Source organism: Peromyscus californicus, unplaced genomic scaffold, assembly GCF_007827085.1.
Source record: "Peromyscus californicus insignis strain IS unplaced genomic scaffold, ASM782708v3 Scaffold_6__1_contigs__length_162567912, whole genome shotgun sequence".
In the NCBI taxonomy this organism is placed as follows: Eukaryota; Metazoa; Chordata; class Mammalia; order Rodentia; family Cricetidae; genus Peromyscus; species Peromyscus californicus.
The window spans coordinates 147,053,825-147,077,098 of NW_026294584.1; the positions used below are offsets into that span (position 1 = coordinate 147,053,825).

At 44.1% G+C, this 23,274-nt stretch overlaps 1 protein-coding gene across 1 annotated transcript in view; it reads left to right on the forward strand.

Moving 5' to 3' along the window:
• The first annotated feature begins 22 nt into the window (after positions 1 to 22).
• Cdkn1b (cyclin dependent kinase inhibitor 1B) overlaps positions 23 to 23,274 on the forward strand; it is a 37,437-nt gene continuing 14,185 nt past the window's right edge. Inside the window, exons 1-2 of the mRNA XM_052719456.1 lie at positions 23 to 139; positions 229 to 362. Of these exons, the coding sequence (XP_052575416.1) occupies positions 292 to 362 (71 nt within the window). The 5' untranslated portion in view covers positions 23 to 139; positions 229 to 291. The remainder of the gene's footprint in view (positions 140 to 228; positions 363 to 23,274) is intronic.

The window sequence follows — 23,274 nt, forward strand, 5'->3', positions numbered from 1 at the left end:
CTCCCTTCCCCCACTTCTCTTTTCAGGAGCAAAGCAGCAGAAATCTCTGACCTGATTGGCTCTGATCAGAAAATCTCCATGTGAAAAGGGCAGATCAGCCGCAGACCTCCAGCCTTGCTCGCTGCTTTTTTCCCATCAGGTAATTTTATCCTGAGCTTTCAGAGTTGCTTTCACAAAGGAAGAAAATTATGCTTTCTCTCCAATTCCTCATTCTCTTTCTATTAACAGCATCCGATGGGGCTATGTGTTCCTTAGTCTATCTTGAGGGCACCCTTGAAGCACATCTGGGCGATGGCGTGTTCAGCACCACGGACAGCATTACCCTCCCTTCGGCACTCCTTAAAGTCATTTGTCTACTGCAGGTAAACAAAAACATTTTTAAAGCTTTGCCCCGAAGTCTTATATTTAAATACAAATCACACCATGTATGTGGGGCTCTGACTTCCTCTACTGTCAACTTACTTTACTTAGGAGAACAAATAATTTCACTAAATCTACATCAGCTTTCTAGCCCCTAGCCTGCAATTCACCTCTGCCTCTTATCCCTTAAACATACTCTTTGGGGGTTTTGTTTTGTTTTGTTTTGGTGGGGGGAATTTCAAGATATAGTTTACTATATATATATATGTTCCTACATCTCTACTTATGGGAAAATCCACATCAACACACAGGAATGTTGGGGTGTACAAGCCTAGATGGTTTTAGCTCCACCAGTGGGCCTCAGGCTGAGTTGAACTGGAGGCAGGAGAGAAGCCTGGCTGCAGCTATTTTGTGTGGGTCTATCCTGCTTTGCTGACGTCCTGGTTGCCATGGTGCTAGGTAACTGCTGAAGGGGACTATTGCTTTCAAAACCCGTCACCATGGGACCCTGCCAACTAAAGAAAGGGGAAAAAGAACTGAATTGTTGAAGAGAGCTTTTGGTTAGCATTGGCAGAACCAAATCTACCTTGTGGACTTCTTCCTGACTGGACTGCTGTGGCCCTACATACTGCCAGAATTCTAAGAACCCACATTTACACTAAGACAGTAAGCCCTCCCATCCTCCCTTGCTTCTTTCCTTAAAACTATTTGGACTGAACTGAGATGCCAGCTGTGTAGAGTATTTGAGGACTGTTTCCACAGGGCGGTGGAAGCACACAAAAAGGCATTTCTCTATGAGATTACGTGTCTGCCTTTTGGAAGCCACTTCTGTGATTCCTAAGAGTCCATTGCAGAGACATGTAAGGAACACAACTGTATGTTGACCACGAGAACCAGCTTGCAAATGCTTTGCCATTTTACAGGAAAAATAAAAAGATAATTTGAATACAGATCGCTAAATTAATTTTAAAACATAAATTCAGGTAATAATTGGAGGGCATATGGATTACCCCAAATTAGGAATTTAAAGTAGCTATATATACTCTGGCTGGCAAGATAGCTCAGGGTGTACAGGCCCTTCCTGACAACTCAAGTTCATTCCCAGGACCAACATGCAGAAAAAATATCAGATAGTTGTCCCATGACCTCCAAATGTGCCGTAGCCATAGCCATAGTGTTCTTGTTCTTTCTCTTCCTCTTCCTCTTCCTCCCTCCCTCCCTCTCTCTCTCTCTCTCTCTCTCTCTCTCTCTCTCTCTCTCCCCCCCCCCCCCGCCTCTCTCTTCCCTCTCTCTAAGAAATAAATATCTGGGGAGATACTTGCTGCTTTTCCAGGGGACCCAGGTTCAATTCCTAGCACCTACAAGGTGGCTCACAAAGGCCTGTAACTCCAATTCCAGTGGATTATGACGCTGTCTTCTGGCCTCCACAGGCACTAGACAGACATGGTGCACATACATACATTTGGGCAGTCGTACATGTAAAATTAAAAAAAAAAAATTTTTAAAAGAAGTAAATGTAAATGTGTAGCTATATTCTTGTTTCATAGGCTGACATATAACTTAGTATTTCTCACTGAGAATACAAACCAAGGCACTCCAAATATTATTGTTTGGGAGAAGAAATGCTGATTTGCAAGATGTGAAAATGCAGACTTTGAAATAAGAGAGACAGCTGGGCCATGCTGATGCACGACTTTAATCCCAGCACTCAGGAGGCAGAGGCAGGTGGATCTCTATGAGTTCAAGGCCAGCATGGTCTACAGAGTGAGTTCCAGGACAGGCAGGACTGCTTCACAGGGAAACCCTGTCTTGAAAAACAATATAAAATGAGTGAGAGAGAGAGAGAGAGAGAGAGAGAGAGAGAGAGAGAGAGAGAAAGAGAAAGAAATTGAGATTGATTAGCTCCTTCCTGGCTTAATATCCACAGCTAAAGGTGTATTTCTCTCTGTGTGTCTCTCCCTCTCTCTCTCTTTGTGTGTGTGTATGTGTGTGTGTGTGTGTGTGTGTGTGTGTGTGTGTGTGTGTAAGCATGCATGCACACATACACATCTGTGTGGGGACCAGTGGTTAACATTGAATCTCTCCTCAATCACGCTCCTCACTATTTTCTGAGACAGGGTCTCTTTCTCACTAAACCTGGAACTCACTGATGTGGCTAGGCTGGCAAGTCAGCCAGCTCCAGCTTTTGACCTGGGTGCTAGAGATCCAAACTCAGGTCCTCGAGCACTTTTACTGACCAAGTCATCCCCCAGTCCTGTATTTTCTACTTTTATTTTATGAAAAGGACCATGTTCATTCTTTTCCACATAAGACTCAGAATACTCTTGCTATATAGTTCAAGCTAGCCTCCATTCATGGTCCTTCTGCCCTTGTCTCCCAGTGCCCCTATCCGCAGTTAGAAATTCAGTTCTTAATTTTAACATTTGCCACATTTAAAATTGCCTAAATAAGCTGGATATGTATTATCTACTTGTTTAGTTTTGTTTGAGTTAGGTTGTCCTCAAACTCATCATCCTCCTGTCTCAGTCTTCTAAATTGTTGAGATTACAATCATGTGCCACTGAGCTAGGCTCTAGGTGTGTTTGGCCGGTCAGGAGGCTGGTCAGTACTTATAACAGCACCAAGAACAACCAACCTATACCAGCATTTTAGGTAGCAGGAAGATAACCAGTCCAAGCCAGCCTGACTACAACAAGATTCTGTCTCAAATCAAACGAACAAAACCCACCATCATCAATGGTGGCTGGGGTCTGTTATCTCAGCACTTGGAAGCAGAAAGAGCTTATGGTTAAGGCCAGCCTGGGCTACCATAACAAGGCTTTATCATTCAAAACAAAACAAAATACTAAACTCACCCACTGTAACCTCAAAACCTCCAAGGGTTATATTCTTTGAACTTATAAAAACCTCTTGAGAACCAAACAAGATAAGCGAATGGCTTAAATAACTGGGTAACTAATCGTATTAAGAGAAAGGAGCAGGATGGCTGGTAAAGGTACTTGCCACCAAGCTCAACTGCCTGAGTTCGAGCCCAGGGCCCATGTGGAAGAAGAGAAATGACTTCTGTAAGTTGTCCTCTGACCTACACACACACACACACACCTCGTGTGTATGTGTATACAAAGATACACACAGACACAGTAAGTGCAATCAATTTTAAAATAAAAAGCATCTTCCCAATTGCTTCAAACATTAACTGAAAGAAAACCACTACCCAATTGTCCCTGGAAAAGTCATTAAAATGTTTTCCTTTTTTAAGTTCTCTGTGTTATGCCTCCATGGTTTAGGCTTGACAGTTTCTGTCTTGTCTACTGTAAAAACAGACTAGTCTCTCAAACTATTGTTTTTTCTTTTCTCTTTTTTTTAATTCTTTTCTCATACAATACATCTGAGCCAACCACAACCTCCCCTCCCTCTACCCCTACCATTCTCCCCCACCTCAGATCCACTGCTCCTCTGTTTCCCTTCAGAAAAGACCAGGCTTCCCAGTAATATCAACTGAACGGCATAACAAAATGCAATAAGACTAGGCACAAACCCTCATATCAAGGCTGAGGACTAGGCAACCCAGTAAAAGACAAAGGGTACCAGGAGCAGGGAAGAGTCAGAAACACTGCCCTCTCCCACTGTTAGAAGTCCCACAAACACCCCAAGCTAAACAACCACATATGCAAAGGACATAGTGCAGGCCCATGCAGGCTCTGTGGTTGTCACTTTAGTCCCTGTCTGTGGGACAGGTTCTTCTGATGTCCTTGAACCCTCTGGCTCCTACAATCCTTCCTCCCCCTCTTCTGCAGGGTTCCCCAAGCATATCTGGGTGTGGGTCTCTGCATCTGCTCCTATCAGCTGCTGGAGGAAGCCTCTCTGATGATGAACTGGGCCAGGCACTGATCTATGAGTATAGCAGAAATATCAATAGATATCACTGACTTTTTTCTTTCAGGCAGTGTCAGGCATGGGCTCAGTCTCGTGGCTTGGGCCTCAAGTTAGACCATCATTAGTTGGTCACTCTCACTAGCTCCAAGCCACCATTGTCCCAGCACATCTTGCAGGCAGGACAGGTGTGGGTTGAAGGTTTTATGGCTGGGTTGGTGTCCCAGCCCCACTCCTGGGAACGCTGCCAGGTTAGCAAAGAAAATATCTTCCCCTTGGTTCCATATCTCACCCACTTCCCCCCCTATCACGGTTAACTGGCAGCATGATTGGTCTAAGAAACCCCTCAGGGGCTGCGGAGATGGCTCAGTGGGTAAAACGATATGGCCCTACAACACGAGGGCCAAAGTTCAGATCCCTAGCACTCATGGAAAAACGGGACACAGAAGCAAGAACCTGTAATCCCAGTGCTGGGGAGGCAGGGTCCCTGGACCTCACTGGCCAGCCAGCCCAGCTAAACTAGTGTGCTCAAAGTTCAGTGAGAGATTCTATCTCAAAGAATAAGGTGGACGTCCAATACGTGCATCACCCCCCCCACCCCCCACCCACCCCCACACACGTGCGAACGAGCACGCAGCATTAGTGAGGCACATCTTTCGAGTTTATCTGTGAAGGTGTTCCCAGTGGTTTAACTGAGGAGGGAAGACCTACCCTGGGCTCTTCAGCCCATGGCTGGGATCTTGAAATGAATAAAGAAAGAGATGGAGAAAGCTGAGCACCAATACTCATCTCTCTGCTTCCTGAATGGAGATGCCGTGCAGCTCACACCACATGCCTTCCTCTCCATGCTAAGCTCGGATAGACCTTGAGCCGAAATAACACCAACCTCCTTTCTTAGAGTGCTTTGGTCAGGTGTCCAGTCACAGAGCAGGTGAAGACCCCAGACAGGACCCTCCAAGTTCAGTTACTCACGTCTGTCGTCTTTAATCTGTGGTGCTGAGGACCGCACCAGGGCCTCGGGCATGGCAAGCATTCACTTCATAGCAAGTCACACTCCCAGACACAGCTTCCTTTTTACCATATACTACTTTAATTTTCACACATATTACTTCTGTGGATGAATTCATTGCATTTCAATTGTTTGGTTATAGGGGTTGTTGTCCTTGTAATTTTTTGAGACAGGGTCTCATATGCCCCAGGCTGGCTTGGAGCTTGCCCATGTCACTTTAGGTGACCTTGAACAGCTGATCTTCCTGCTCTACCTCCCAAGTGCTAGAATCAGAGCTACCATGTTTATAATATATTGCATCTTGTTCAAAGACTATAGTAGGGAGGATCCTCATCAATCAATCTTTACACCTTCAAGATTAAAAAGAAAATTAAGATTTCTTAAAATTTGTTTTATTTAAAAGTATTATATCTGCACGTGTGTCTGTGCACCATGTACACACACCTAGTACCCAAGGAGGCCAGAAGGTGGTTTCAGATCCTCTGGAACTTGAGTTACAAACAATTGTGAACCACCATGTGGGTGCTGGGAATCCAACCCAGGTCCTCCAGGGCTCTTAACTTCTAAGTCATCTCTCCAGCCCCACAAAATTAAAAAATTTTTAAAGCCAGCTAGGTGCTTCTGGCATATTAAATAAATGTGAATTTGGTATTACCCTAAGGGAAATTAATTTTTATTTTTCTCTGTTCCTTTAAAAACATCTTGTATATGTTGATCCTTTTATCCCTGAATTAAAACTTGGGTAGTCCCATTATTTTTCCTGGATATTTTTACTTAAAAAGACACTACTAATTGAAATATTCCGTCTTTGTTTGCATTTGGTTTTTGAGACAGGGTCTCATGTAGCCCGGGCTAGTCTGAAGGGTTCCCTATGCATCCTGGAATGGCAGTATGCATCACCAACTATGGGGACTAAACCTATAGCTTCATGCATGCTAGTCATGCACCCTACCAACTGAGCTCCATCATCCCAGCGCCCCCTGAGGTTTTTGTGACTTTTGATCTGCTTCCCTTCACCCCATCTCCTATCTTTCTATCCCATTCCACTACGCACTTCTGCAGAACCTGCTCTTCAGCCACCTCAGGCGTCTAGTGACTGTACCTCCGCAGGCTCTGGACTCTTGCCTCCTAACCCCCAACACTAAGCATGTGTCCTACCTCTAGGCTATAAACCCAAACCTCCTACCACATTTTTTTTCCAGCTGGGCCTATCTTTTTTCTTGTTTTCCCTCTATGCAAAAGCACTGGTGATCTCCAGCAGGTGAAAAATCAGTCATGAACCGGCTAACTCAAACTCATAAAAATCATCTGGGGTGGTGAGATGGCTCAATGAGTAAGGTGCCGGAGAAGCCTGGCAACCTGAGTTTGATCTCTGGAACCTACATACAGGTGACAGAGAAAATTGACTCTAGAAAGTTGTCCCTGAACCCCACACTCATGCTTTGGCAGGCACAAGCCCACACACACATCACATTCACACACACACACACACACACCAATAATAAATTAATTCAAGTTTACAAAAGAACTACCTGAGCCAGACACTAATCTCTCCTGCATGCCTGTCTGTCGTAGAACTATCTTTCACATATATGCCTGATTCCGTAAAAAACGGGACCTACTCCATGATAGTGTCCTGGTTGCAGAGATGATTCAGGGGTTAAGAACACCACCACTACCAACACCACCACCACCACCACCACCACCACCACCCCGCCCCGCAAAAAAAAGAGAGAAAATTTCTCTCCCAGACATTTCCCATCCCCAAGTGATCTTGGTTTCACTGAGGAAGGCTATAAAGATAGGCTTAAAGCTTACTTTTCTCATCTGTCAGTAACAACAAAACCGTTGGTGTGGTCAGATCCACCTCATCCCTCTGATAGGCTTATGGAAAGGCCTCATTATCGATGCCTGCTAAGAAGGCATTCCCACCTGTCCTCACAGGAGAGACCACCCGGGTTGCAAACACTTTAATCATGCCTTCCCCAATCAATGGAGCAGAGCAGCTCCAGGTGGCAGGGAAGCCAAGCCATCTTTTGTGTTGCCTGTGGCTAGATCAAAGGGCCAGCTTGGGAGGTTCAAAGTCTCCCATAGAGCAAATTCAGTATGTTCCTGGCATCCATAGTCATGACAACACTAACTGCTCCCACGTTAGCATGCGTTAGCATGCGATTGAAGTGCCTTCTCTCCACAATAGACCTCACTGTGCCCAACTCATCTTCGAATGTCTAACTATGCAGATCAGCAGGTCTTAAGCCACCAGTCTCGTTTTCTTCATTTTCTAGAGGGATCTCTTTAAGCAGTGGTTCTCAACCTTTAATAACAAAAATAAAAATTGAAAAAACAGCTTTAAAAAAGAAAAATACTAATGGAGGCTGGGCATGGCAGTGGACATGCACACCAGATCCCAGCACTTGGCAAGAGAATCTCTGTGCGTTTGAGGCCAGCCTGGTCTAAAAAAAAAACAAAACAAAACAAACCCTGATGGGCCAAAGAGATGAGTCAGCAGGTAAGAGTGCTTGCTGCCCCACAAAGCAAGCCTAAGGAGCTGAATTCCATCCCTGGAAACTAGAGAACAGAAGGAGAGAAGGGACTCCAGAGTTGCCCCTCTCACCTACACATGCGCACTGTGGCAAAAGCATCCGCATACATCATATACTGACACTGACCAACAATGATAAAGATAAACTAAAAGGTACTGATGTTGAGCCACTGAAATGGCTCAGCTGGTACAAGTTTGCTCTCAAACCCAAGGACTCGAGTTTGAAACCTGGGACCCAAATGATGTTGGGAAAGCCAACTTCTGCCAAGTTGTTCTCTGGCCTCTACACACAAGCTGCGGCATGCACATACTCTCTCACACACGTGTGTGTGCGCACACACACACACACACACACACACACACACACACACACACACATAAATCTAAAAGTCTTAAAATAGAAAAAACTACTGGTGTCTGGGAGCACCACTCCCAGACATTCTGATTTAACTGATCTGGGGTAAAGCCAGGCATTAGAATCTTCAGAGCTCCCCAGGTAATTCTAATGTGCAAGCAAGAGAAAGGACCTGTCCTTAAGGCTTTCCATTACAGACAGACTTATGCTCCACGCAGCACCCACAATTCAGTGGGTAGGTGGCAAGCATAAATGCTGCATAAGAAAGAAACTCTCCCTTACTGATCCTATATGATATGCTAAGTTCTATGCTGTTAACACATTTTGCCATTATACTAATTCTTGAAGAAAAGTTTGGAGAGATGGAAAAACGTCTCAGTAGTTAAGAGCGCTGGCTGCTCTTCCAAAGGACTCAGTTTCAATTCCTAGCATCCACATGGAGGCTCACAACCATCTGTAACTTCAGTCTCAGGGGATCAGATGTCCTCTTCTGGCCTCTGAGGGCATGAGGAACACAAGTGGTACACAAACATATAGTGCAGGCAAAACACTCACACTGGTACAATCAAATAATTTTTTTAAAAGATACTCTTATCCTTATTGTCTTGCCCTTTTATAAACAGGGCAAGTAAGCCTCTGAGCTGTCATGTGGCATGATTGGCAGATCTAAGAGTCTAGCCTCAGGTTTTGGATCCCCAATTCTAAGCAGTTTCTGATATTACACTTAGATGGTGGATGACCCCGATCCATAGCCAAATCCTATTCTATTGTATCATAACTTTTTCCTGTGAATTCAGCACATACAGCCTACAGGACAGAATACAGTGTCAAAATACAGTGCTCTAGGGAGAACTTCCTGGCAGGGTCTACATGTCTGGCCCTTTCTTCCCTCATTCCTTCCTCTCTCCATCCATCTCCCAGGCTGTTTCCCAACTAGGTTCAAGCAATCCTCCTGCCTCCTTGAGTAGTAGGTGTATGACGCTATACCTGGTTTCCAGCATTTTCCTCTATATGTTAATAACTAGATCTTTCTCCATCATTGCCAGCTTTAATCCTAAGGCATTCCATTTTTTGTTTTCTTAGATGAAGGAAGCTATATTGCTCATCTATCAGCTACTCTTTTGTTGGCCTCACTAGGGGCCCCAACAGTCTTCCTAGGTTTACTGTATAGAGCACACAAAGGATTAAAATATATTCAGAACTGTTCCCAGCACACACCTGCAGTATCAGTTATTAGGGAAGCTGAGGCCAGAGGACTGCCTGAGCCTAGATTTTGAGCCCATTTAGCCAGTCGTGATCAATACAGGGAGATGACTCTTTCACACAGAAAGGGAGAGAAGTCAGCCCCCAACATAAATGGGTTTCACATCCTCAGATTCAGCCAAATGCAAAAAAATATTGAGAAGAAAATTTGCATCTGTAGTGAATGCTTTTCTTGCCATTACTCCCTACACAAAATAGTACTGGAGCTATTTACATAGTATTTACATTGATTTACATATCACAAGTAATCTAGAGACTGTTTACAGGAAGATGTACACAGGTTATATGCAAATAGTACACCTTATTACACAGGACACTTGAGCATCATGGATTTCAGTATTCGTGCAAGGTCTGGAAACAATCCCTGGGGGATAATGAGCAATGGCTGAATACTGTGTTCTACAGCACTGCTCCCGATATTAAGATGGATTCCAACCAAGATTTACAGAACCAAGAGGGTACAGACTAGGAGTACGCAGTCTTGTAATGAGCCAGTGACACATTGAATAACCTGTAAGCTAAAGTTCATTCTGGCTGAAAGGTGAGGGGATTCTACTGGTAAGAGGATACTTCAGGTGTTGGATGGTACCTTTGAGAGGTTGTAGGGCAAAAATCCTGTGTTTGTGCAGGTGTTCCATGTGCCCTGAGAGAGAAAAGAGGCCCGATCAGTGAGACCCCTCCACACTCCCAACACTCTAGACTCAAGATTACTACGTTTTACCCAGCCCCTACCTCAGCTCTTGCTCATAACTCCTGTAGAAACGTCTCCGTCCGTTCAGTCAGGCACTTCCATTCCACTCTCTGCTGTCACAGACCAAAAGGCATTTCTGCCTTCTTGTTTATAAATATGCAGAGACTTTTGGGGCTAAGCTTCCTCTACTCCCTATAGTTAATTCTAGCCTCATCTCTCAAGCATGTGGTACTGTCTTCATGTACCTCGTTCGTCTTTAAAATCTTCCACCTTCATCCCACTGTATTACCTCGGTCCACATTCACAGCCTCTCAAGATCTTCAAGGAAAAAAAAATCCTTTCGTCCCTCGGGTTTGTCCTTTTATGCGGCTCGCAGAGTTACCACTCTACGCAACTAAAACTCCACATTTTATTTTAAAACCGTGACGGGCTCGCCACTCCCACTCTGGCTATTGGACTCGCTGAACCCTCTCAGGAACTCATGACCCACATACGAAGAGAAAAGAGGGGGACGCGTTTGCATTCAAGTGGGATTTCGAACGAAAATCCCTAAGAACGTGATGCTGTGGCTTGAACGCCGCCAAGACATTCCTCAGGGGCCGAATTCAGCCACCTGTGACCAAGCAGGAAGTTTTGAACCTCGTTTGCGCGCCAAAAAGCCATACGCATGCGCACTTAACACGGAGAGGGGGCGGGGGTGCGTGGAGTCACGTCCTGGCACAGGATCTCGCGTTGTTTGGGGAAAGGCCAGCGCTGAGGAGTTTTTTATGTGGCGTTGTAGGGCCCGCCCACCACCTCTCCTTTCTGGAAAAAAAAAAGAAAATTGTCTTTTCTTCCTTTCAGCCTCAGCGCTGTCCCAGGCGGCTCCGGGCCGACGGTTCTCCCATGGTCGCGGAGCTGGTACCTCAGAAACCGAGTGAAAGAACAAGAGCCAGATAGTTTGTCGTCTTAGAATGCAAGGGTTTGTTGGGCGTCCCCACCCCCACCCCCTTTTTTCCTACTATGCAAAACAAAAGACAAAAACCTTGGCCCACGGCGCATGCGCAGTGCTTGTTTACCGCGGGCCGAGCGCAGGCCCCTTCCCGCCGGCGTGAGCCCGCTCCTGCGCCTGCGCGGGTGACGTGGCTCGCTGGCTCTCCGGGAAAACGGCGCCTGCTTGTCCCGGGACTAGGGAGCGAGGAGCGGAGGTGTAGGACGGCGCTGTGTGCGCTTGAGAGCTCGGAGGGCTGAAATGAAAACAACAACGCCCAGAAGTCGGGTGTCGTGTCAGAGGCAAGAGCACACATGGCCCAGATGCTGGGCACTCCACCTCCGCCAAAGTGAGCAGCGGAACGTGAGCGCGAAGGCTGGCAGCGCTGTCACCTAATAAAGGATGGACTTTGCTATGGCAAAGATGCAAATCAGGCTGACCCTGAGGCCGCCGTGTTCGAGCAATTCCTGCATGGTTTAAGACTGATTCTTGAAGCAAACTCAGAAAGGCAGCCATGCAAATTTTGAAACTAGAAAGAGCTGACACTAGAAGCAGTTGCCAGATAAAGCAGAAGCCTAAATGCTGGTTTTTAAGAGTTTGAATGTCCATTCAAAGTTCGCTTCAAGTGGACTCGACAATGCTTATAAAGTACGATCTGATAAGCACATTTGATTTAGATTATTTTAGGTATGATTATCCATTTGCAAGTAGAGGCAAAGTGATTTTTTTTTTAAGTTTTGTGAAAGAGTTTCTATTGATATATTCCAGTATGCTCAAAAACCATAAATAAGCTAAGCCTGGGTATTTTTCTTGGTTTAAAAACAATTGGTGTTTTGACAATTTTATTAGACCCTAGTTATTTTCTGACTGGTGAATTTGAGGACTTTAAATTTGTAACATTTGCTACTAGAAAAGTGACATTTCAATCAGTAAAAAAGAGGAAAATGTATGTATGTGAACAAACAGGGCCAGATTTTTCAAGGCTTTTCGTGCTCCCCAAAACCAGTCACAGAGAGAAGCCATCATCTCAAAAGCTAGCCTTTGGATTTTCTTCGTGTTCAATATAATAGTTAGATTAAGTATAGTATTTTAAACAGTTTTTCTGTACCATTGGGTATGGTGGTACATGGCAAAAAAAAAAAAAAAGAGGGGTAATATAGATTGCTGGGGTCTGTAGTTGGTAGGAGGGGTGATATAGATTGCTGGGGTCTGTAGTTGGTAGGAGGGGTGATATAGATTGCTGGGGTCTGTAGTTGGTAGGAGGGATGATATAGATTGCTGGGGTCTGTAGTTGGTAGGAGGGGTGATATAGATTGCTGGGGTCTGTAGTTGGTAGGAGGGGGTGATATAGATTGCTGGGGTCTGTAGTTGGTAGGAGGGATGATATAGATTGCTGGGGTCTGTAGTTGGTAGGCTCCTTGCACAAAAGCCACAGGCATCATCCAGAGCTGAATGAAATGGGGCCTGGTGGCACATGTCTGCGCATTCCCAGCTGTAGAGGCAGGACCAGAAATTCAAGGTCATCCCCACCTACACACTGAGTTCCAGGCCACCTTGGGCTACAAGAGACCCTATCTTAAAAACAGATACAGGTGGGAACTTACTTCAACATTCTCTATTATCTACAGGAACAATAGCTTTACTTAGAGGTAAGATAATAACCAGTTTTCTAAGCCTATGTTGAACTGACATTTTCTTCATAAAAGAAAAAATATAGAAAAGGTGTATGAATTTCTTGTTCATATTTATGATTAACTCAAAAAGAGGGCTTACTTTGTCAAGACTGACAGCGATCACAAAAGAACAGATTGTAATGGTAATTTATTGGGTTTTTTGTTGTTGTTTTGGTTTTGGGGGTGTTTTGTTTTTGTTTTTGTTTTGAGAGAGGGTCTTGCTGTGTAACCCAGGATGGCTTCAAACTTGGAACCCTCCTGCCTCATTCTCCCAAGTACTGGGACTATAGAAGTGTTCCACCATAACCCCCCCTAAAAGACTGTTTCGAACATTATGATATGTCTCTAATGGAATTTCTATATGAGAGTTAGATAGAAGAGTTCATACACTCAGGGCAGGGAGAGGTGGCTCAGTGGTTAAGAGCACTTACTGCTCTTGAAGAAGACTGGAGTCAGGTCCCTAGTACCCACTTGGCAGCTCCAGGGGATCCAATGCCCTTTTCTGGCCTCTGTGGGCACTACATGTGAGGCATATAAATGCATGCAGGGAAACACACAAACTAAAAACTAACTCACTCTCTCTCTCTCTCTCTCTCTCTCTCTCTCTCTCTCTCTCTCTCTCTCTCTGTCTCTCTCTCTGTCTCTCTCTCTCTCTCTCTCCTCTCTCCTCTCTCTCTCTCTCTCTCTCTCAAAGAGTAGATAAAGCCCTGGCATCTACATATGATAAAAAATTAGTGTAGGACTGGTAGTGGTCAAACAAAATGTCTCTCTTGTAAGTAGTGGCTCACTCCTTTAATCCCAGCACTCGGGAGGCAGAGGCAGGCAGATCTCTGAGTTTGAGGCCAGCCTGGTCTACAGAGTGGTGCCAGGACAGCCAGGACTACACAGAGAAACCCTGTCTTGAAAAAACCAAAAAAGAGAGAAGAAAAGGAAGTGAACTAGAGTAATGATCACCCATTTAGTCTCCTATGTAACTGAGAAAATATACTTAAAAGTTTTCACAATCAGTAACTAAAAAACTTCTGAGTACCATTTCTTCAACCAACTTTCTGGGCTTGTGCCTTTGTTAGACTTTCTGTTGCTTCAAAGAAACACCATGACCAAAAAAAGCAAGTTGGGGAGGAAAAGGTTTATTTGGCTTACCACTTCTCTATCACAGTCCATCATTGGAGGAAGTCAGAACAGGGCTGGAACCTGGAGGCAGGAGCTGATGCAGAGGCCATGGAGAAGTACTCCATACTGACTTGCTCCTCATGGCTTGCTCAGCCTGCTTTCTTAGAATCCAGGACTATCAACTCAGAGATGGCATCACCCACCATGGGCTGGGCCCTCTCCCATTGATCAATAATTGAGAAAATGCCTTACAGCCGGCTCTCATGGAGGCATTTCCTTAACTGAGGTTCCTTCCTCTCTGGTGACTCTAGCTTGTGTCAAGTGGACACACACAACCAGCTAGTACAGCATATTTGCCTATGATTATGACACTGTATAGTACTGAAAACTCTGCTGTCCTTTGTGCCCACATCTGTAGGTAGAGTTTCCTGCCTGGCCCACAGTCTAGGACAAATCTCTCACTCTCACCTGCCAGTCCCACAGCCTTTCAACCCAACCAAGTAAACACAGAGGCTTATTTTGCTTACAAACTGTATGGCCGTGGCAGGCTTCTTACTAACTGTTCTTACAGCTTAAATTAACCCATTTCTATTAATCTATACCTTGCCACGGGGCTCGTGGCTTACCGGTATCTTCACATGCTGTTTCTCATCGTGGCAGCTGGCAGTGTCTCTCTGACTCAGCCTTCCACTTCCAGCTTTATTCTCCTCCTTGCCCCGCCTACACTTCCTGCCTAGCCAACGGCCAATCAGTGTTTTATTTATTTACTAATTAGCAACACATTTGCCCATACAGAACTTCCCACAGCACACATCTTGAGTGAATACACATTTTTGATATTTCTGGTGGGTGGTGGGGGACTTTTTTTTTTTTTAATCTTTGCTGTCACGTTTAGCTCTACATTAAGTAAGTACTTGTTAAGTACTGGAGGGGGGGTAATCCAACACACTTGTTATACCTTAAGAAATGATATGGACTGGGTGTGGTGGGTGCATGCCTTTAATCTCAGCATCCCAGAGCAGAGGCAGGAAAATCTCTGAGTTTGAGGCCCAGCCTGGTCCTGCATATCGATTTCCAGGACAGCTCGAACTATACAGAGAGACCCTGTCTAAAAAAAAGAAGGAACTGATGGGGGGAAAGAACCTTCAACAAAGGAGGGAAAGGCAGGAAGAAGGGGCCGGTTTGGTTTGTTACTGTTTCGGCAAAGCCCATTGAGGAACTTGCTGACGCACTCTACCTTCTGATAGGGAGCTCTGCCCTTGCCTCCCTTTGCCCCGTGTCTGCATGGTTGGCTTCATAAATTTACATCTCTGATAAGAAGAATGCCCTTCTGTTATCGCTGCTGTGTTAAAGAATCTTTTGTCATTATCCCAAAGTAGTTGTCACACCCCTACACATGTTCTCAATAGGAAATGTTCCAAAAAGAAGGAAAGAGGCCACTGGGCATGGTGGCATACGCCTCTGATCCAAGCACTCAGGAGGCTGAGACAGGAGCCAGCCTACTTAATCTTTCTAAATACGTAAGGGATAAGGAGTGTGGGTAGCTTTCCAGCGTTCCTCTTGAAGTTTCTCTTGTAAGGACAGTTTCTCCCCCATATGACTTAATAGATATTCATTTGTATTATATTACTCAGAACTCCATCATATGTTAAACTTCCATATTGAGCTACAAGTATATACACAGAAAAATAACGTTCTTTAAAGTAACATTTTAAGCTGATCATAGTGGTGCACACCTGTTGTCCCAGCAGTTTGAAGGCAGAGGCAGGAAGATCAGGAGTTCAAGGCCAGGCTGGGCTATTTATTATTTGTGAGACCCTGTCATAAATAACTGCCTCTAAAAATAACAAGTATAGAGTTAGGAACAGTCCATTTAAATTTTACCTAGGGACCTTAAAAATAGTGTGGTGGTAAAAAGTACACAAGGAAATCTCAACTGGCATTTGGAAGTACTGGCATAGCCTTTTAAGGTTTTCTGCCCACTGTGATAGAAAAATACCCTCTGTTATTGACCAGCACTCTGGCTATGGAGCACTGAACTGTGCTGATCCAAATGAAGATGGATTGTAAGCATAAAATATACTAGATTTCAGGAAATCAGTATGAAAAAGGAAATATAAAAGTCGAGGACCTGGGTGTGATGAGTCATCTATAATTCTGGGACCCGGGAGGCTGAAGCAGGAGGAGGGCAGTAAATTTGAAGCAGGCCGGGGCTACATACTGAGATCTTGTCTCAACAATAGCAACAAAGTCTTGATAAATTGTATATTCATTACATGCTGAAGTGACATTTCATTTGTTTCTATTTTACTTTTACTTTGTAAAAATGTGGCCATTAGGGAACCCAAATTGCTTGTGTCCCTGTTTCTGTTAGACATGCTGCCTTAGAGCCTTTAATCCAGGAACAGGTGCTGCTTCCTTGAACATACATGCCCTTAAGGGCATTTGTTGGGATTGACAACAGTTTCAGGCCAAGTATAGTGATGTATGCCTGTCTGAGCCAGCCTGGGCTACAGAACGATAGATATTATTTCTCAAGAAAACAAAAACAATGCAGTTTCATCCAGACCTAGTGTCATAGGCCTACAGCCCCAAATAGATAGGAGAATGAGACAGGATGATTGCAGTTCAAAGCTTGCCTGAGCTACAGAAAGAGTTCACGGCCAGCCTGGGCAACTTTGTGAAACACCGAGTCAAAATAAAAAGCAAAACTGTGACTGGGGCTATAGCTCAGTGGTAGAGTATTTGTCTAGAATGTACAAGGTCCTGGGCTCAATCTCCAGTACTGGTTTCACACTAAAGCAAACAAATGCAGTTTCATCAAAATTTAAAACCAAATCCAAAAGTTTGCTTTAAAAAAATTGTGTGTGTGTGTGTGTGTGTGTGTGTGTGTGTGTGTGTGTGTGTGTCTGTGTGTGTGTGTGTATGCATGCATGCCTTGCATATGCTAGGCAAGTACTTCCCTGGCCTTATTTTGTCTTGAAGTCTTACTATACAGTTCAGGCTAGATTTGAACTCATTGTGTAGCCCAGGCTGGTTCAAATTCTCAGTGATCTTCCTGCCTTGGCCTTCCTAGTGCTAGGATTACATATGTGAGAATCATGCCCATGTTTTGTCTGTTTTTTTTTTTAAAGACAAGCTCTCCCAGTGTTGACCAGGCAGGCCTTGAACTTGAAATCCCACCTCAGCCTGAAGAGTAGCTGGAGTCACATGGGTGTGTTACAATGTCTGACTGGATATTGCTTTTTTGATCAGTCTGTACCCCAACATACACAGGAGAAAGTGGTTTCACACCTTCATTTACACTTTGCAGCTTTACCACATAACTCAGTGTTATGAAATGAGTAAAGGATTTTATTGTTTTGGTGCTGGGGAACCCAATGCTGTCTTGTCTTTTTTTTTTTTTTTTTTTTTTTTTTCTGGTGGGGCTGCACTCTGTGCCTCAGGCTATCATGGCACACACTGTGCAGCCTGACTGGTCTAGAACTTGTGGTGATCCTCCTGCCCCAGTTTCTCCAGTACTGGGATTACTGTGCCAGCTGAACCGAGGACTCTGTGCACATGCGCCACCATTGAGATATACTCCCACCCCAAGAGCTGGTGGTTTGACTCACATCTCCACACCCTATCAGAGTCCAGCAGAGCTCTCAGAATGAGTAGTGTTAGAAAGTCAGACTGAACGTTAGAGTAGGCACATGGCAGTTTTCAAATTTTATTTTAAGCAGTTATGACTATATCCATGGTAAACACGGACTTGTGATAAATCTGGATCTAAACACTGATGAATCATATATAAATATATATATATATATTTTTTAAAGACATTTATTTTTATTTTATGTGTATGACTTTCTGCCCACATGTACTGCATGTCTGTTTGGGCATGCATGCATTTATGCATGTGTGCCTGTTACCCTTGGAGGCCAGCAGAGATCCCCCAGAACTGAAGTTACAGACGGTTGTGAGCTACCATGTGGGTGCTAGGAAATGAACCCAGGTCCTGTACAAGAGTAGCAAGTGCTCTTAGCCACTGAACCATCCCTTCAGCCCTGGGATGAGTCAAGACTTGTTTCTTTACCTCCCTTTCTCTTTACTCGGTTCCTCTTCCCTTTCGTCCTTTATTTTGAACATGCGTTTACTTTCTTTTTAACATTTTTTCATCTGTTTACTTCTGTTGGTAATCACCTAAGGCAGGCCTGCAAATCCAGCAGAACGGTCTGGAGTTTGAGGCCAGCTTTGCATACCTGCAGTGACTCCCAGGCCGGCCTGTGTCATATATTGACACACTGTCTCAAACAAAAGAAAACAAAGGAAGAAAAGAAGTCACTAAGGGATATATAACTCAAGTCTAAAACATCCTATCACACTAAAGTCCTGTCAAATGCACTTGTGTTGAATAGTGGTTACATTGAATTTGGTCATTATGAATCCTGACCGTCTCGTTAGGCCGTTCCACATACCAGTGATCCAGGCACTGAGGAGCTGTGATTTAATTCTGTCCTTGTGTTTTCGCTTGCCTAAACAGTATACTGACGCAAACCTCATCATGACTGATAGACTGTATGTGGGTAGAGGAGTTCTGTCAGAAAAATCTGAATGCCAAAGAGAATCTACCATTTAAGAAATGAGAACTGTGTTTATTACAGATTAGATTTTCTGTAATTTGTTTGTTTCTTCTTTTTTTTTAAGTTACATTTGGTCAAATCACTGTACCCATTAGAGGTCAGAGTACAACTTGGAGGAGTTGTTTCTATCCTTTTACCATGTGGGTCCCAGGGACTGAACTCAGGTCATCAAAGTTGATAGTAAGAGTCTTTGCCAGCTGAGCCACCTCACTGGCCCCATTGTTTTGGATTTTCTATGGTGTATCTGAGCCTTCCCCACTGATACCTAGTCTCATTTGTCTGTGGAGCTTCTTTGTGTCTGTGATTGCAGCACCCAGCATAATACCTGACATGTTGTAGGTTATCAACAGATACATAAGGACAGAACGGAATACATCAAAAGAATGATCAAATCAAACTGTGACTGCTCTGTGTCAGCTGGGCTCGGGTAACTGTGTGCTTGGCTTGGATATGGAGTATTAAGTCTGACTTGCTTCTGACCACATGGAGAGTGTCTGTAGCATAATTTAGACCTACCTCTGACTAGGACTATGAGATATGGTTGAACTATGTCTTTTGGACGAAAGGGTCTGTCTCACTTGTCACCACAGGTAACGTGTGTAATGTGTGTTCATGTGTGCCACAGGAATGTTAATCATACTGCCAAGTTCTTAAAACATGAAAAACTGGTCTAAGGGACATTTACAAGGGTCATGTGGCTTTTTTATTATTATTTTAATGTTTTGAGGTTTTTTTTTTTTTTTGGTTTTTCGAGACAGGATTTCTCTGTGTAGCTTTGCACCTTTTCCTGGAACTCACTTGGTAGCCCAGGCTGGCCTCGAACTCACAGAGATCCGCCTGGCTCTGCCTCCCGAGTGCTGGGATTAAAGGCGTGCGCCACCACCGCCTGGCTGTTTTGAGTTTTTTGAGACAGGGTTTCTCTGTGTAACTCTGGCTGTCCTGGAATTCACTATGTAGACCAGGCTGGCCCCAAACTCTCAGAGATCCACTTGCCTCTGCCTCCCTAGTGCTGGGATTAAAGGTGTGCGCCACCACCATCCCAGCTATAAGGGTCACATGAAACAGGAATAGAAGATTTCTTAGAAGTTTGGGGGATCAGACACCTTGTCATAGATGTCCATGTTTAAACATTACAGTACACTGTGACTGCAGGTCCTTGTACAACTTCACTCTGTCTGTTTGGCCTCTTCTCTCTGTTATCTCTGATTCTACCGAAGAACCTTCCAGTTCTAACTATTTTTACATATTTATTTTGTTAATTATTTTTTTGTGTATGAGTGTTTCGCCTGCATGTATGTCAGTGCACAATGTTTGTGTCAGGTGCCCATGGAGGTCAGAAGAGGACATCAGATCCCCTGGACTGTAGTTACTGATGATTATGAGCTGCCTTGCAGGTGCTGGAAATTGAACTTGGTTCTCTGCAAGAAGAATAAGCACTCTTAACTGCTGAGTAAACTCTCCATTCCCCTCAGTTCTAATTTTTGGGAGTGTAAGGTTGACTTACTTAGTAACCATTTTCCTTTTTGAGAGCAAAGTCTGTACTAATGACCATTATAGGAGGCTGGAAAGATGGCAGCTCACAACCATCCACACTTCCAGTTTTAGGGGATCTGAAGGCCAGACATACATGCAGGCAAAACACTCATACACATTAAATAAATAGATGATAGAGAGATAGAGAGAGAGAGAGATGATGGTTTTGTATGTGTGTGTGGTACATGCATATTTACATATATAGATGTGTGCACAAATATGTGAGGGGTACACCCAGCTCACAAGTCACCTTTTAACTTAATTTTTCCTTTTTTGGGGGTGGGGGGCATGTTTCCCAAACCTGGAACTTGCTGTGTAGCTGAGGTTGACCTTAAAGTTTGATTCTCCTGACTCTGCCTCCCAAGTGCTGGAGTAACAGTCATGTCCCACCATGCCCAGGTACTTCTTAAGGGTTATACTGACTATACAGGCAATTAATAGTGTAGAGAAAGATATCCCCCAGCACCCTATCATAAATTAAATGTTAAATTCATATTATTATGTTGTACTGTGGGAAAAAGTTTAGCAGGTAGAATGTTGGCAGGTTTGGAGTTCAGTTAAATTTCTAAGGATTAAGCTAGGCCTGGTGGTGAACACCTTTAACCCAGCACTCAGGAGACAGAGGCAAAAGGATCTTTGAGTTTGAGCCCAGCCTGGTCTACAGAGCAAGTTCCAGGACAGTTGGGGCTATACAGAGAAACCCCGTCTCAAAAAACCAAACCAAAATACTTCTACTAATAATAATAATAAACAAAAATTCTAAGGATTAAAACTTTATTTAAAATTTTTTAGATTTATTTATTTTATGTGTATAAGTGTTTTTGCTCACATGTATGTCTGTGCATCACGTGTATTACTAATGCCTGCTGAGGTCAGAAGAGGGTATTGGATCCTTTGAAACTGAAGTTATGGATGGTTGTGAGTTATTATGTGGGTGTTGGGAATTGAACCCAGGTCCTCTGCAAGAACAGGAAGTGCTCCTAACAACTGAGCTATCTCTCTAGACTTGAGGATTAAAATGCTTGTAGGTATGTTAGGAAAGTAGATTACAAATACAGTTGTTGTTTGGAATATTTGCAGAATTGGAGCTGATGGTTCTGGCCTAGCAATGCCATGCTGTTTAAGCAGAGCCGTAGTCGATCATATTCCTGCTTCCAGGATGTTCTGCTCAGGGCAGAGTAGGAAATTCTAGCTTATTACTGTCTTCTGTCCTCCTTTGGCCACAGAGGGCCTGACTCTTTTGGATATTTCTGCCTTTTCAGTAAAGAAAGGCAAAGAAAGTTAGTCTGAAGTAACTGAGTTACATTCTAGGTCAGAAAAAAAATCTAATTCTGAGTTAAGGGAGAGGCAGAAAGTTGTACATTGCATTTGGCCTTAGAGATATCCAACCCACTGAAATAGAAAGATCAGAAACAGTGAGCATAACATTAGTAAAGGCTTTTTGTGAAAAATCAGTACAGCCAGGCATGTTGGCACTCAGGAGGAAGACCAAGTGTTTCAGATCAGCCTAGGCTACATTTCAAGTTCCAGGCCATCTGTGGCTACATAGTAAGACATAACTGGAAACAACAACCAAAAACAAAACATAAACACCCACCTTGCTGCCCTTTTCATATAATAAGAATCTGTAATAATGACTTACACTTTATTTTTGTGGGTTCAGAAGATAGTATCCTGCTGTGATTAGCTAAGAAAAACAGCTGCTTGAAACCTTCTTCACATACCTTCAATCCCAATATTTGGGAGGTAGAAGCAGGAGGACCAGGAGTTAAAGGGCAGCCTCACCTACACAGGGAGTTTCAGGTCAACCAGGGCTAAATAGGACCCTGTCTCAAAAAAAAAAAAATTTTTATTTTCAATTCTTTTTTTGAAACAGGGTCTTTAACACCTGTGATAGTTTGAATGTAATTGGCCCACATAAGCTCATAGGGAGTGGCATTATTAGGAGGTGTGGCCTTTGAGTAGGTGTGGCCTTGAAGGAGGAAGTGTGTCACTGTTGAGTGTGCTTTAAGGTCTTCTACGCTCAAGCTACACCTAGTGTGGACAGACTCCTGTTGGCTGCAGATCAAGATGTAGAACTCGCAGCTCCTTCTCCAGCACCATGTCTGCCTGCATGCTACCATGTCCCACCATGATGATGATGGACTGAACCTCTGAACTATAAGTGAGCCGCCCCAATTAAATGTTTTTCTTTATAAGAGTTGTCGTGGTCATGATGTCTCTCCTCAGCAATAGAAATCCTAACTAACACAACACCTAAGCCAGTCCAGACTAATTTCTAACTCATGGCAATCCCCCTGCCTTAGCCTTCTAAAGGTCACAGGCATTAGCCACCACACTCAGCTTTCTAAAAAGTGTAAAGATATTTGTTGGTACAGCAATGTATTCTGAAATTTAAGAAAATAAGCTAGGTATGGTGATATATCTCAGCCTTTGGAAGTAGAAGCAGGAGAATTAGGAATTGAAGACCATCCTCAATTGTACATCAAGCATGAGGCCAGCCTGGTCTATATAGTCTTGTGTTTTTTTTTTTTTTGGTTTTTCGAGACAGGGTTTCTCTGTGTAGCTTTGTGCCTTTCCTGGAACTTGCTTTGGAGACCAGGCTGGCCTCGAACTCACAGAGATCCACCTGGCTCTGCCTCCCGAGTGCTGGGATTAAAGGCGTGTTGAAGGTGGCAGTATAAAACCAATCAATGGAACCGAAGAGAGGCAGTCAGTATGGGGGACACTTTTCTTCAGTACCAGGAACGGAACCCAGAGCCTTGTGCACACTAAACACACTGCCCTCCCCTAAGCTGCCCTTCAGCCCTATGTGACATCGTTTTAAAACTCTTGCTCTCCTAGCAGCCATACCTCACTGCTGGCTTCTCTCTGGCCTGCTCCCAAACTGCCTTCATGACATCAGGCCTATCATCTGCTTCAGCTTTTGTGTTGTTTTTGCTGTTGTTTTCCACATGGGCATATCCACAGCTTTCTTTTCAGCCTTCCACATCTACATCTTCCACTCTCTCAACACGCTTCTTTCTTTCTATCTAGTTAGTTAGTTCATTTTGATGCAGGGTCTGTGTAGCTCCGGCTGGCTGTCCTGGGACTCACAGAGATCCTCCTGCCTCTGCCTCCAGAGTGCTTGGATTAAATCATGCACCACTACACTCGGCTCCAACATTCTTATCAAGGTCAACTGAACACAAGTGTGAGTTCCCACCCTTCCTTTGACTTGACCTATGAGTTGCATTTGGTCAAATGCTCTCTCCTGCCTAGAAACAC